The sequence below is a fragment of the Xenopus laevis genome, chromosome 1L, assembly GCF_017654675.1.
Source record: "Xenopus laevis strain J_2021 chromosome 1L, Xenopus_laevis_v10.1, whole genome shotgun sequence".
Lineage (NCBI taxonomy): Eukaryota > Metazoa > Chordata > Amphibia > Anura > Pipidae > Xenopus > Xenopus laevis.
In genome coordinates this window covers 76,703,011-76,718,465 of record NC_054371.1, presented here as the reverse complement: position 1 = coordinate 76,718,465, position 15,455 = coordinate 76,703,011, and the positions used below count along the sequence as shown (strand labels likewise).

The window sequence follows — 15,455 nt, the reverse complement described above, 5'->3', positions numbered from 1 at the left end:
AACTTGAAAGCTTAGCTCCAGCCCTCAACATTGAACAAGGGGCAGTGTAATTTGAGCAAAGTTTACCCAAAGCTATAACTGACATCAACCAATGAGCAGTTAGCTTTGTTTGGTTTAGTGCAGTTAGAACACCAAAAGTAAATTCTGTTGACTGGGGCAAGATTTTTGTGTATTAATAGATTACCTGCACAACCACATTTTTTAAATATATTTTTTAACTCACAAGGTTTTTGTGCAGTCCAGGAAAAATACTGGTCTTCCTATATTTTTTTTCTTTCTTCCCAATTAATTCCCATTATATGTTCTATGACTCTTTGGCTGTGGAGCACAAACTAACCTGAAAGACACAGATCACCTCATCAGGAATACAGCAGTGCTGTATTAATGATGAAGCTACTCCATGTTTGGAACTTGCAAGGTAGATAACCATTATACAAACCCCTCCCTTCACCCTCTGTTGCGACTGCTTTGGCTTACAGACAAGCAGCAATCTATTATGGCTTATTGTAATCTAATTATCTACCTCGCAAGGACCAATCAAGGAGCAGCTTCAGTTTTCCTGTTTGCCTTGTTTAGCTCTAGAAATATCAAAACCTTTGCTTTTGGCACAAGCCCTATTTGTTAAACACAGGGATATAAATTCATTGAATTGTACACTAGCCTGGTATTTTGTAGTAACCAGTTAGCAGTCAGATGTTTACCAGTCTAGTACAGTTTTAACAGTGAAAGGATGCATATAATTGGTTGCTGTGGGTTGCAGGATTAGGCAAACTTTGCTCAAACTTGAACATGTCACTCAGAATTGCACTTCAGAATCTCTGACAATTTCCTGGTGCTATCAAGTGATTTGCTCAGACTGGTCATATTTGTATCCATGTAACTGTACATGTCTCTGTGTATTTTTTTTTTATAAAAAACCTAAATTAAATTATGCAGTGTGCATACAATGGTTTGCATGCCAGAATGAAGACGGAAAAAAAGACTGCTATAGCAAACAAGGCTTTTAGATAATAGTGGTTAAAATACCTGTAGATTGTTTTCTATTGATATGAATGTAATGTTTGAGCCTTGTCAACACATATCCATGTCTGTGGTTTGTGATCTGTGGCAGATAGCAGGAATTTTGTTGAATCTCTATTACAAGTTGTGTAATGAAAATTTGTGTTATTGTGTACCTAAGTACTATTGGTGAGTATAAGGTTTGCTTGGTTCAGATTTATTACATAAAATCACACACAGACTACAAGCGTCCTCATTTTTAATGCTTCTTTACTTCATACCCCCAATGAAAATGTATTCCTTGTGAGAGTTTTATAAGTAATGGATGTCCTATGGGAGGTCCTTGGGCCAAAGGGGATTTAGAAGAGATTATTATAGCCCCCACACTGCTCACACAGATTGTAATCTGGGCTGAGTATATAGTACAGGTATGGGATCAGTTATTAACAAAACCTGTAATCCAGAAAGCTCCAAATTACGGAAAGGCCGTCTCCCATATACTCCATTTTATCCAAATTTTAAAAAATGATTTTCTTTTTCTCTGTAATAATAAAACATTACCTTATACTTGATCCAAATTAAGATATAATGAATCCTTATTGGAATCAAAACCAGTCTATAGGGGTTATTTAATGTTTACATGATTTTGAAGTAGATTTAAGGTATGAAGATCCAAATTACAAAAAGATCCGTTATCTGGAAAACCCCAGGTCCTGAGCATTCTGGATAACAGGTCCCATACCTGCATAGTGAATGACTAGCCCTATGTATGGAAACAGATGGACAGCACTGTTATAAATAATCCATTTGCATATAGATAGAAAACTGTGGGGGCTCTATATGTTATAGTTCAATTTAACAAGAAATCCATATTTGCAATAAAAGTATATTTGCATTAAATAACATACTATTGTTATTTCAGCAGAATCATAATTTACTTTTTCAGCAATCTTAAAAGGTGGTTCACCTTTAAGTTCACTTTTAGTATGTAGAATGCCTAATTCTATGCAACTTTTCAATTGACTTTTTTTATTGTTTTTTAATTATTTACCTTCCCTTTCAGCTTTTAAATGGGGGGTCACTGACTCCATCTAAAAAAATGCTCTGTAAGTCTACAAATGTATGTTGTTTTTTACTACTTATCTTTCTATTCAGACCATCTCCTATTCATGTTCCTGTCTCTTATTTAAATTAATGCATGGTTGCTAGGGTAATTGGGACCCTAGCAACCATCTTGCTTAAATTGTAAACTGGAGAGCTGCTGAAAAAATAACTCAAAAATCACAAATAATAAAAAATGGAAACCAATTGCAAATTGCCTCAGATTATCACTCTCTACATCTCATACTTTGATTGAATTTGCTGTTTATCATGGCTTTGATGGATTGTCCTCATGGTGTTTTGTATGCCTATTACAAATGTAAATCGCATTGCTTTTGTCTCCTGGTTAGATACTTTTGGCAAATGTACTGTGCTGCAGATTTAATTACTCAATCAGGGGCATCTACTGTTAATGTATGCAGCATTTTTAATTAATGAAATCATTCGGCATTGATTGAGTAAAATATTTTTGAACAAAAAAAAAAAGAAAGAAAGAACAGAGCTGCCCTAGATTGCCAACACTGTGCACTGAACCTCATCCCAAATTTTTTATCTGGCACAAGGCACTGTTGGAACACTTAGGGTGCTCTTTTGTGCACTTCAGTGCTCTATCACTTTTAGTGGGGCCTTCATAAATGTCCCCTGTTAACCCTTGAGATCAGGTCAAACAAGATGGTGTTGGTTTCCAAAGTCTCTCTAGAATCAAACTGTGAAATTGTAGCTGGTTTTGTTATTTCATTTGTACATAAGAGCCACTAAATCTTATGGGTGATAGACCTCATTTTGACTAAACTTCTTATCACCATGAGTCATGGAAGACCATGTTCACCCCAGGTACTGTTTACTGTAAAATATCAACAGAGTGCCTTATCTTATCAGTCAAGAGGATCTACTGTATAAAGCCACCTCACATTTATATGTATGCACAGGCACTAGGCGCCCTTTGCATATACAGTACATATTTCATTCATTTAGAAATGAAATGGTTAGAGGTCATGTTCACCCCACACCAGTGTGAAAGTTCATCAGTAGTCACCTTGTCAAATATCAGGATTAATTAACTATTTACACTATGTCTGGGCTTCAAATGAAAGATTTACTTACTGCAGATAAAAACCTGTGTCATGTGCATAATAGAAAGCAAATGAAGTAATACTTTTCCATCGTCAACTACAGAACTAATATGCCCCGTGGATTCTTAAATGTCATTTTACATCAGAGAATAGGCCTCAACTGTTCAAACATATAAATAGCTTGTTAGATTACTGATTACCCTTTCTGATGGAATGCCAGTAACAAAACTAATGTGGGGACAGCTGTGGGATTGTTCAGCAAACAAGTGTGGTGAGAATGCCCCAGACATTTGAGGATAGTGTAGCCCTAATGCCATCAGAATGGATGGGAGAATCAGCTAACAAATTCATGTAAAAACAATAATCATTACTCACTTAAGTATCCCCTAAATATCAGTTTAGGATACTTATGTTAACGATTAACGCTTCTCCCCTGTTTAAAGGGGACCTGTCACCTGAAGTAATAATCCCAAATTCTTTTCTATAAGGTCTGTCAAGCAAAATAAAGTTTATTTATACAATGCAGCTTCTTTACATTTTGTTTCCTTCAATCTTGAAATTCACAATCACATCACGCAGGCAGCAGCCATTGCCAAAATCTGACCTGATGATCTTGAACTAACGCCCATGCCCATGAATTGGCTGCACAAGGATGGAGGGGGTAATGTGCAGAGTACAGTTGTAACTAGAAAGTACTGAATGGAAAGTTAATCTTGTACCTGTATTGCATTTTTTGTTGTTTTATGATTGTCAGCTTAATAATCATCCACCACTTATATTTTCCTGCATGAAAAAAAAATAGCTATAGGTTAAAGAGAACCCCTGTAAAGGCCCAGTTAAAAACCCTGAACTTACTCTAATGCGCATTATGGTGCAAAAACATCTTGTACCAGCTGTGTTAGGCTGCTTCAATTAAAGTTAGTAGGAGCCAGCACGTGTTTTGGGTATTCCCTGCTGCCTAAAATATGTTGTGAGGAACATGCATGTATCCATTTTCATTTTGTGCAGAAATGGCACATACAAACCAAGTGCAGTCATAAGCATTTATTTTGAGGAATTTGAACTAAAGGAAGGTAACAGTCTGAGTTACTTGATCAATTACATGATCAAGTAACATGATCAATTTCTCAATGTAGAAACAAGTGAGAAACACTAAGTGGAAAAGGACAAGGTAGACAATATAAACACCACCTAGCAATATTCTATCAGCCAAGTGTGGTTCTTATCTTTTATTTATAAAATATAGACACCGATCAGTGGTTTACATGAGTTAATGTTTTTTTCTTGTCATAACTTCCATAGATATAGACTTCTGATCTGTAAGTGTATTGCTTGCTTTTCTATAATTAATATTTTTCATGCTTTAATTTCTTTACTTTTTTGTTTAAAGGGGTAGTTCACTTTAGTATGATAAGGAAAGTGATATTCTGAGACATTTTGCAATCTGTCTTTAATTGTTGTGGTTTTGTAATTATTAAACAACATGCTAGTGTTGAATGTTTGCATTTATCTGGTTACTAACTCCAGTTTACCCTAGCAACCAGATCATGATTTGAGTAAGAGACTGGCAGACAAATAGGAGATGGTCTAACAGAAAAATAATTAATAAAAAGTAACAAAATTGTTGCCTCACGGCACTAGGATGCTGGGTACTCCCATCTGAAAGCTGAAGAGGCAGAAGAAGGCAAATAATTTAAAAACTAAGAATAGGCCATTCTATAACTTACTGAAAGTTAAGTTAAAAGGTATATTAAAGGTGAAGCATCCCTTTAAATGCTAGATGTGTAGGTATAATATTGCCACTTAAGCTGGCCATAGACGCAAAGATCCGATCCTACGAATCCTCGATTTGTACGATCTTTCCGACCGCGTGGGAGTCCCGTCGTTTTCGCCCCACGGAGATCGGTCGTTCAGTCGATCAGAGCAGATTAAAAGATTTCTGTCAGCTGCCGATAGTATCTCTGCATGTATTGCCGATCGTGCGATTTTCAGAGGGAGACTGTCACCAGCTTTTGTCGGACATAACTTTCGTACGATTGCTGTAGGGGCAGAACATTGGCTGATCTGTTCTTTTACTACTTTATTTGATCTGAAAGGTTAGTGGCAGGTCTGGAGATGGGGAAGTCCGATCGTTCGAAGATTCAAACGATCGGATCTTTGCATCTATGGCCAGCTTTATTAGTAGGGTAATTACAGGTGCATATTACAGACGATGTCCACTAAGACAAACAGTGTTTTTATCTATACAAATGTCTGCATGGTATAAAAAACTGAATAGATTAAACTGTTCTGAAATAAAATAATTTTTAAAAATATATTTTTTGAGTTATAAACCTTTATGTGCATGTGAACAAAATTACTCCATACAAACCACGTTGACCTTAAATGCCCTTCTTAGGGCTGAGATTACGCAAACATTCCTTTTATTCCCCCTGTCGCCATTGTATAAGCCTCTTCTGATATCAGTGTTTTCAGCGGGGCAGCACTCCATCTTTCCATACAAAGAGACCGATATGTTCATTGATGTAAAGGAACATGAGTAAAGCTCAAACAAATGTTGGCATATCCTTGTAGACCGCAAGTCTACTGACTTGGTGCTATCACCTTATATGAGATGCTCTTGGCAATAGTTCAAACGTTAGCAAATGTGATATCGTATCACAGAATCTGCCATTTACATATTGTATTGTGCATATTTATACTGTACTCTACAACTTTATCACCAACTTACACAGAATTCATTTTAAGTGTAGATATAAAAATAGTCCATGCAAAAGGTCAGCATTTGTGTGAGGGATGCAGCTGTTTCATATGAGTGAGGACCATACCCAATCCAATTGTTATCTTTCATCTTTTCTATGGCAAGTCATACGCTGCACAAAGGCCAGAAAGGTTGCAGCACAACACTTGCTTTGAAAGAGCTACAGGGCAATTAGTATTTTGCAAGATTTTCCATGGACACAAAAGTGTTGTTTTAACTTTCAAATATAATAGTGCTAATGATAGGTTAACATTTCTAGAGGACGCATGACAATTATTTCCTATTCAGAATATGAGACTTTTTATTCAACGTATCATTTACTATATTGAAGGCACTTTGAAGAAATGACGTGATGTCTGCGGATTGATTTGCTTTGCCTTTGTTTCTATAGTGCTTCGTTGGGAATTGCAATACAAATGCTCTAATGCAGACTGAAGTGCAATGGCAGGTTCCATGTTGTCTACATGGGAAAAGCTAACCGCTTAAACTGTTGCTTTTTTAAGGGCAATTAAATTGAACACAAGACTATGATTTATTGTGTGGCTTTTACAAATTCTACAGTGAACTCTGTACATTTTTCAATATTTGTTTTACTATGTATAGTTGATAATATGCATTTCTTGATAGCTGTGTTACCCAGGTGATTTGTGTGGATATTTTCAGTACTAATCATGATTACTTTTGCCAGCACTGAATGGCTAAGCCATGCACCTCTGCAAAAGAATGTACTTTATACCACCTCCTTGTGGCTGATACAATGCAGTATGTACCATACACATGGAGCACAGTTGGCTGAAGCATGCCGTAAATATTTTAACTAAAATGTTAGAGCATTCAACCAATCACTTTTATATTTTCTCTCTATAGCCATTTGTCAGCCAGCATGTAAACATGGAGACTGTGTAGGCCCTAACAAGTGCAAATGTCATCCTGGATACACTGGAAAGACCTGTAACCAAGGTATGGATAGATTATAAGTAACGACTTGCATCGTTTATTTTATTGTATGGGGTTATGTGATATTTACAAATAAATAACTAGCGATATTCTAGTTTCAGGTTGGAAAAATATGTTCTATTGTGGAGGGCTGTATTTTGAAGATTTGGTATATTTGTTGAAGTGTGTGATGTACTGCATTCGTGTTACCACAAAAATACAATTCTTACATTTCATTTATGTAAATAATGTACAAAATGCAAATTTTAAATCACCCACAATGCAGTGTTTTCCCCAACACGAGAGCAGGTGCCCACAAAGTAACTTGGGTGTGAATTTGTGTGCAAATAGTGTCAGTTCAGTGTCAGTTCAGGCTCACAGAATCAATAAGTTTTTTCTTTAGGCATTAATATGCCCATAGAGAAAATATGTGCTGTGTGCAGACATATTTCATGCCATTCAGTTTATTGTAAATATGGGGTTGAAGGTAGTGGCAGTAATATGCCTTTGGAAAAAACACAACTTGTGACACTAGCTTAAGAGTTCCATGGCAAAATCCTTTAGCCATTTTTTTAGTTTTTATAAAGGAAAAAGCCAGTGCTATGAAAATGATTTACTGAGTTACTAAATGAGTAACTCCAGTGTGACTATATAGCATTATTAGGCTTGCTGCTTGCAACCCACCTGACATTCCTTTTAATTCTGCTGCATCCAAATGGTACATTTAATAACCATTAGACACATTATGCTAGCATATTTTAGTTATTACACTTATAATTAGTTATGCAATATAGAAATATGCTCTCAACAGGTGAAAGTGTTCTTAGTATGGCTTTCAAAACCCTCTCGTAGCTAAGGAAAGTACAGTGCTGAACATGTGCCAGCAACTGATTGCCTGAACTAATATAAGTCAGTTGCATTGTTGAGTTGTTCTGTCTCCCACTGTTTCTCCCTTGCTGTTATGTAGATTCACCAGAGAACCAACTTTATGATATAAATGCTTAATAACAGTGACATTTAAGCCTTGTACAATTCTAAGCGGTTTTGCAAAATTAGAGATAATAAATATACTTGCTTCAGTGATCATAAGGAGCAGAATATTCTTACTTTTGGGGGAAAAAAAAGAAACTGTATACGTAACATAAAAACCTAACAATTGAATTCTGTGTTTAGGATATGTTCTGTGAATCATAAATGAGGGGGCACATTTACTTTGCTTGAGTGAAGGATTAGAAGGAAAAATACTTCGAATTTCGAAGTATTTTTTTGGCTACTTCGACCATCGAATTGGCTACTTCGACCTTCGACTACGACTTTGAATCGAACGTTTCAAACTAAAAATCGTTCCACCATTCGGTAGTCGAAGTACTGTCTCTTTAAAAAAAACTTTTACCACCTACTTCGCCACCTAAAACCTACCGAGCACCAATGTTAGCCTATGGGAAAGGTCCCCATAGGCTTTCCTAGCTTTTTTTGATCAAAGGTATATCGTTCGATCGATGGATTAAAATCCTTCGAATCCTTCGATTCGAAGGATTTAATCGTTCGATCAAACGATTTTTCCTGCGATCGAGCGAAGGAAATGCGGTAAATCCTTTGACTTCGAAAGTCGAAGGATTTTACTTTGACGATCGAATAATCGTTAATTAACCCTCGATATTCGACCAATAGTAAATGTGCCCCTAGATGTCTCAAACACATACTGTCCGTCTAAGTCTAAGGCAGAGGCATTGATCAAATGTATAAAACAGATTACTGGATGGAGTCATATCTGAGAGACGTTTGGATGACATATTAATATAATTATTATGCCCAGTGAATATGAATTATTAGGGTGCCACTGTTTTAAAATGTAATTTTGTTCAAAAACAATGTTCTTCGTTGTATAGTGTGACCTTTAGTTCTTCAAGAAAAAAACTGAAGGTGGGTAATGTTGGGTAACATTTGGCAAGAAAAGCCTCATGAATGTATTCCTCTATTCTACTTTTATGAGAAGATGATCAGCTGTTGACTACAGTACCTGACTGGTATCATGAAGTCCCTTTTTTGTATCCTGTTGAGGCTCCAGCAACGGGGGTACCACCAGGGGGTGAGGATGTCTATAATTAACTAAGCCAGCGATCTCGATGCTACTTGCCTGGCTGTCAAGGATTACCTAGTCCTTTAAGCAGTGGCTGCAACTTCTAAGGATGAGATGGCTGTGGCACAGAAACTAGGTTGTAGCCTGAGGCATGAGAAGCATACATGCATTGGCAGATGCACACTTGCCCTTTATTCTTCCAAAATTAAAAGGAAAAATTTTTCTCTTTGCCTGGCTTGTGCTCTGTTCTTTACTCAAGAACAAACATATATTCATCTTCATATTTTCCTTTCTAAGGGACAACTTATTTCCCCAATGCTCCATGATTTAAAGGAACAGTAACACCAAAACATGAAAATGTATCGGTAGTTAAAATAAAATATAATATAGTCTTGCCCTGCCCGATAAAAGTTGTGTGTTTGCTTCAGACATACTGTTATAGCTATATTTTCTTATATTGCTATATTGTTTTTATAAACAAAGACATGTGGTTAGCTATTCAAACTGAAATAGGGCTAAATGACACCGGTTACATAGCAGAAACCATATAAGCTCTGTATTCTACAGAATTTATCTGTTATGCAACCTGTGCCTTTATTCCAGCTTGCATTGCTGCCCCCATGGCTACACAGCAGCTTATTGGTATAAACTATGAAGCAAACATACCATTTTTACTAGTGTAGACCAACAATACAATATATTTTCATTATTATAAACTTTGTTTTTGCTTACCCAGTAATGTTTAAATATATACATTATACCTGTAATTTAGAAAGTTATTTTCAACTGGATGAGTCCAGCAGAGTTTACCAAGTTCAGTCCTTTTTCCATAAGAGACAATTATAGTCAATCAGGATTAAGCTCTTGTCATGAAAGTGGCAAGTTGTCTTGTTATTAGGGACTGATCAGATGGAAAGATTTATTGCATGACTAGCCTAAGGATAAAGAAGAGTTGCCCCTTCACCTTTTTCTCTTGATTCACAGCTACCCTTTCTGTTCCTATATTTATACTTACATGCTTACGGTTGTTCTTTCAATCCTCCTTACCACAAGGCACTTTTTCAGATTTTTGGTCATAGGTCTTTTATGGCTCTGGCTTGCTATGCATTATTGCAGAATAGTGGCATGCTGATCTGTTCAATTGTCATATTTACCTGATGAAAAATACATGTTGTAACCATCAGTGATGTAGCTCCCCGCTGTTCATTCATTTCCTGATGTCTGCTGCTCTGGCCATCAAACATTTGGCTTTCAAAACACTTTAGTGGTACTCAGGAGTACTTATTGGTTATTTTGGTATATCCCCTGATAAATACATCTGCAGTGATAGATAGACATTTTGTATACTTGGCATGAGATAATGCAAAAAACTAAGTTGCTAAAGTCATGCTAATAGGCTACAGGAATTATATTTAGAGACCACAAGACACTAAAATGCTCCATCATTTTACATCCTTGGAATGGTGTTAAAAAGGTTTATAATGCTTTAACCACAGGACAACCAAAGTCATGCGTGAGTTATACTTGAAAGTGCTTTCTAATCTCCATAGTGTTTCACATTTAAAAAATATTTTATTTGACTCATTACAGTCCAGTCATTACAGTCCAGAAGAGTTATATCAACAAGTGTCAGCCTCTAGACATTTTTGTGCCCAACATTGTATTATCTGATATAATATATTCTTTATTTGTGAAATTTTATACAAAACACCTTGTAATACAAGGGGGAGTACAAAAGGCAAAATGGGGGGGTGAGGGGCTAGAGACTATATTTACATACATACATTATATCTGAGTACAAGGTATTATTTCATTATTACAGAGAAAAAGGAAATCAATTTTAAAAGTTTGGATTATTTTGACAAAATGGAGACTATGGGAGATGGCCTTCCCGTAATTTAGTTTGGTTTTCTGGATAAGGATCTCATATCTTTATTTGGTAATTATTACTTAGGGACATCACATCTTGTAATGGTACTTGATGGTAACTAAGCTGCACGAATCCGTATTTATAGCAAAACAATCCTGTTGGGTTTATTTAAAGTATAAGTAATTTTTAGTGGACTATGGTATGCTGATCCATATCCCTAATCTGGAAAACCCCAGGTCCCACCCCCAAGCATTCTGGATAACAGATCCGACATCTTTATAGAAATTTCATGTTGTAAAACAGATCAGTTCCCTCAACAATACAATATAACAGCTTCTTGCATACAGATGATAGCCTAACATTACATTTAAGAGGAATATGCATTTATGTGTAACTATTCAGTTTAATAGGCACATTTGGAGAAGGAAATATCAACATTCATTCATGAAAAGAGAATATTTCTTGTGTTTGTTCTGCACTTTGTTGCTGGCAACAAGAATATTTTAACAAGCACCCTATTTACAAGTTTATTTTCACCCTGATTTTAATGGATAATATTTGTCTATCCAATATCCTGTAGGCCAAATATTTGGCAAAAAAATGACAAACGTGTTCTGTTTTTTTCCCTGGAGACAAAACGTAAAACAGGCCTAATGTTTTTCCAAAGATAAATCTGCCACATATTTTGAATTTTAATACTTTTCAACTTCATCCAACTGCATTTTAGATCTGAATGAATGTGGTTTGAAACCTCGGCCATGCAAGTATCGCTGTATGAATACATATGGAAGCTACAAGTGCTACTGCCTCAATGGATATATGCTGATGCCAGATGGATCCTGTTCAAGTATGTTTATAATCTACATTTCTTGTTATTACATTTTCCTATAAAGTTCTATATGTGAGAGTAGGTTTGAGATGTTGTTTCAAATATAGATCTAAGTAGTAATACTGACAGTGTACACCTGTCCGGTAGCCTGACTGTAACCAGTTTGTTGTTATTAGTTAATCTAACTACTGTACTGATATTAAGACTGCCTGCTTTTTTGGTTGCTAGGTGTTGTTACTTATTACTCCCCATCATGCTCAATATAGTACAGCGTTTATTGATGCCCAGTTGCCATTCTGTTAAAAAACGGTGTAACGTGAAGCTGACAATTGTTTCAATAAACGCTGCTTGTTCTATATGCACTTTTTACCACAGTAACACATTAGTAATGAATTCAGGATAATGTGGGATTAAAACTGTTACTTACTCCTGAAGCTTGGTATCTTGGAACAGGAGCACCTATGACATGGAAACAAGTTTTGAACACCAGGTTTGATAACTCAAAAACCCCTTTAGCTATTGCATTAAGAAGTGTGTGCACTATGTCTTGGGGGACAGTCCCACCCTTACTCAAATGCAGATAACAATGCTGAGTGATTTCAAAGAGCTAATCCCTTTCTGCAACTAGATCACCAGTTAGTTCCCACTTACTGCCTGTCTCCTATGAAAACAGTGTTGCCGAATAGAGGGGCAGGTCCTAGTGCTCATTTCCGTACTGCATAGACTGCATCTAGAGTCACTCACCATGAGGCAGGGTGAAAATTGCAAATGGTGATTAGCAGTTTGCGCCCCATTTTGTACTTTGAACCCCATGTGATATAAAATGGGATTAATGTTTCTCTATATCATATCTGGCATGCAATCTCCATTTATTTTGTAGGTTATCCTTGCAGTGGAATCATGTATGCCTATACATTTAAGAAGTCCTAAAAAGATGTTTTAATCCATTCAAATTACTTGTATAAAGTAGCACTGGCATTATTTTATATTGATAATCCATAAGTACTTAATTGCCATCCTTTCTGCAGATGCTCTAACTTGCTCAATGGCAAACTGCCAATATGGCTGTGATGTAGTGAAAGGAGATGTTCGTTGTCGCTGCCCTTCCCCAGGTTTGCAACTTGGATCAGATGGTAGAACCTGTGTAGGTAGGTGAACTCCATAAACATGTACCTGGTTCAGCATACAATGTGTTTATTTATGGCCTTCTTACTTATTTTATTATTATGATCCCATTACATAAACCTACTTCATTATCTTATACCAACTTTAGCTCCTAACAGTAGACAGTAATGGATCAATCTTTAAGGCAGCCTGTAATAGTAGTTTTATATTATAAGGGCTTATTTCAGAACTGTAATAAATAGCTGTTTGTGTCCATTAACATGAAAAAAGTACAGTACATGTGAAATTTTAATAGTGAAATATAATGGATAGTTGCTAGTACTGTGGTCTTACAGGTAAAATCAAAAGATACCTTTTTATTCTTTATTTGAATTTGGCTACTTATCTGTTTTGATGTTAATTATAAAAAAGCCTTATAAAACATTGCCATTTTTAGATGAGAATAATGTATCTGAACATTTCAGGAAAAAGCATATTTGTGGGTTTTGAACTGAGTATTGAGCATACAGTGTTAAGATCCCGTTCTTCTCTACATATAATACTGTGAATAAGACAGTGTAACTGTGTGTAACAGGGTAGTAACATATTTATTTACATGTCTGCAATAGATGTGGATGAGTGTGCAACAGGAAAAGCTGTGTGCCCCAGACAGAGAAAATGTGTTAACACTTTTGGAAGCTACATTTGCAAGTGCCATGAAGGATATGACCTGATACATGCTGCCGGGAAATACCAATGTTTTGGTAAGTACGGCGGTCGGATACTAGTTAGGCATATTATAAATATATATATGGCACATTATCTTAAAGACTTGTTGTCAGAATGTAAAGTGTTTACAAATTCTGGAAATGTGTAGTAGTGGTGTAAGTTTGGAAAATACTTTTATTCTACTCATGAATACGTTTTTGTGTTATTAGGGTGTGTTGATTCTGGAACTCAGTTGAGTGCTTTTACTTGCATTCTAATATAAAAGCAGTATTTCTTGCTTAATGGCTGAAATTGCAAAATGCTTTATTGTTATTCACTAACAGAATTAAGAGCTTGTCTCTTGCAAAACACATATCACCCTTTATTTGAAAGACTCAGTCAGAGCAGCGCTGTCTGGAAAGGCTGTGGACAAGAAGAAGAGCCACAGAGAAACCAATTTATGTGTTCTTAAAATTTTAGAGAAAGAACACTAAGAAGCAATCATACATCAAGTGTGGGATCCAGTGTCCATGCAATTACACTTTACACTTACTGCCCAATTCATCTGGTTTTGCTTCATTCGTTAGGTCTCCAGAACACTTTCAATTATGTTGTAGACTTTTTACCACTGGGTAGTTCCACCAAATGTAGGATATTATTCCATTGGAACTATAACTTTCCTATAACAATTAAGGGAGAGGAATCATTTTGGTCATTTGAAGTGGGACTATATTCTTCTGTAACTATGCTTTGTATGAAGTGTCTTGAGTAAAACAATGAATGGCTGGCTGGTTAATTCAGTATGTCTCTGTGTACCTCTTCCTTTAATATGTTATGCAAGTCAGCCTGGTATACTTCAATAACCTGTCAATACCTTTATAAACTCTTTTTAAAATGCTAATTATTACCAAGGTGCAGGTGAAATCAAAGGCACAAATATAACTACAAAGAACGCAATAGATATTCCTTGCGTATAAAAAATATATAATACTGAATTTGCTGTAGCCTGAAGAGTCTGAAAGCTTTTAGGTATCTGTAACAACCTGAAGGCTCTTGCCTTGGTCAAATCCCAGATCTTACACAAACCCCCTCTCAGTACACAATGTATACACAATGTATAACCCTACTCCAAGTTTAACTTTAGAATGCAAATTTAACAAACCGCTTTTCCATATGGGTTTATCCAATGGCACATGGACTTACATCCCCCTCCCCCTACCAAAGCAGCAATTATCTTTTTCTTGCTGAAAAATGTATAGTTGCGCAGCAGGGTTGGTGGGCAGCATCTTCCACTGTTTCACTGTGAACCATGCGCAGTTGAAGGCATTCCAGACCTTGCTTTAACTGCACATTGGTAATCTCAGTGATGGAAGATGTTCAACACCAACCCTGCTGCACTACTATGCATTTTTCACCAAGAAAAAGCGATAGTTGTTGAGTCCCCGGTGGTGTGGTTCAGGAGGGAGGGCTGTGGACAGGGATGGGGCTGTCAATGTTTTTTTGTTCTCATTTAATTACATCATATAACTTGTTCTTGTCTAAGTAATCTGACTTTTCTTCTGTGCATGACTGTAATGTCTATTTTTATAATTTACAGATATTGATGAATGCTACACAGGCCAATATCAGTGCAGTCAATTTGCAAGATGCTACAATACTCCTGGTTCCTACAGATGTAAATGTAGTGAAGGTTATCGAGGCAATGGAGCTGAGTGTGCACGTAGGTTTCTTCTATATCCACTGTTTTGAGTCCAGTTCAGAGGGTGAATGCTTAGATGCTTGGGCACTCTTAGGGCTTTGCCAAGCACACTGTTCTGTTATTTTGTAGTAAACATTGCATTTTCTGCAGAATTTCCTTTTTTTAATAATTATGAGTTTGCCTTTGATAATTATGGATGTTTAAAAGAGTAACTATTGAAATCAGGTCCAGACTGAGAATTAAAATAGGCCCTGGCATTTCAGGTACACAGAGGCCCAATCAGCCCACACAGTGG

The 15,455-nt window shown here is 36.3% G+C and overlaps 1 protein-coding gene across 5 annotated transcripts in view; it reads left to right on the top strand.

Annotated features, from left to right (window-relative positions):
- The window catches only part of npnt.L (nephronectin L homeolog), a 55,514-nt gene that overhangs the window by 21,573 nt on the left and 18,486 nt on the right, over positions 1-15,455 (top strand). For 3 of the 5 annotated variants that reach the window (XM_041590535.1, XM_041590545.1, XM_041590538.1), the window contains 6 exons: positions 6,802-6,894; positions 8,867-8,959; positions 11,548-11,667; positions 12,678-12,797; positions 13,383-13,517; positions 15,059-15,181. In XM_041590535.1, the coding sequence (XP_041446469.1) occupies positions 6,802-6,894; positions 8,867-8,959; positions 11,548-11,667; positions 12,678-12,797; positions 13,383-13,517; positions 15,059-15,181 (684 nt within the window). The remainder of the gene's footprint in view (positions 1-6,801; positions 6,895-8,866; positions 8,960-11,547; positions 11,668-12,677; positions 12,798-13,382; positions 13,518-15,058; positions 15,182-15,455) is intronic. The other 2 variants (XM_018251760.2, XM_018251767.2) reach the window with 1 other exon arrangement.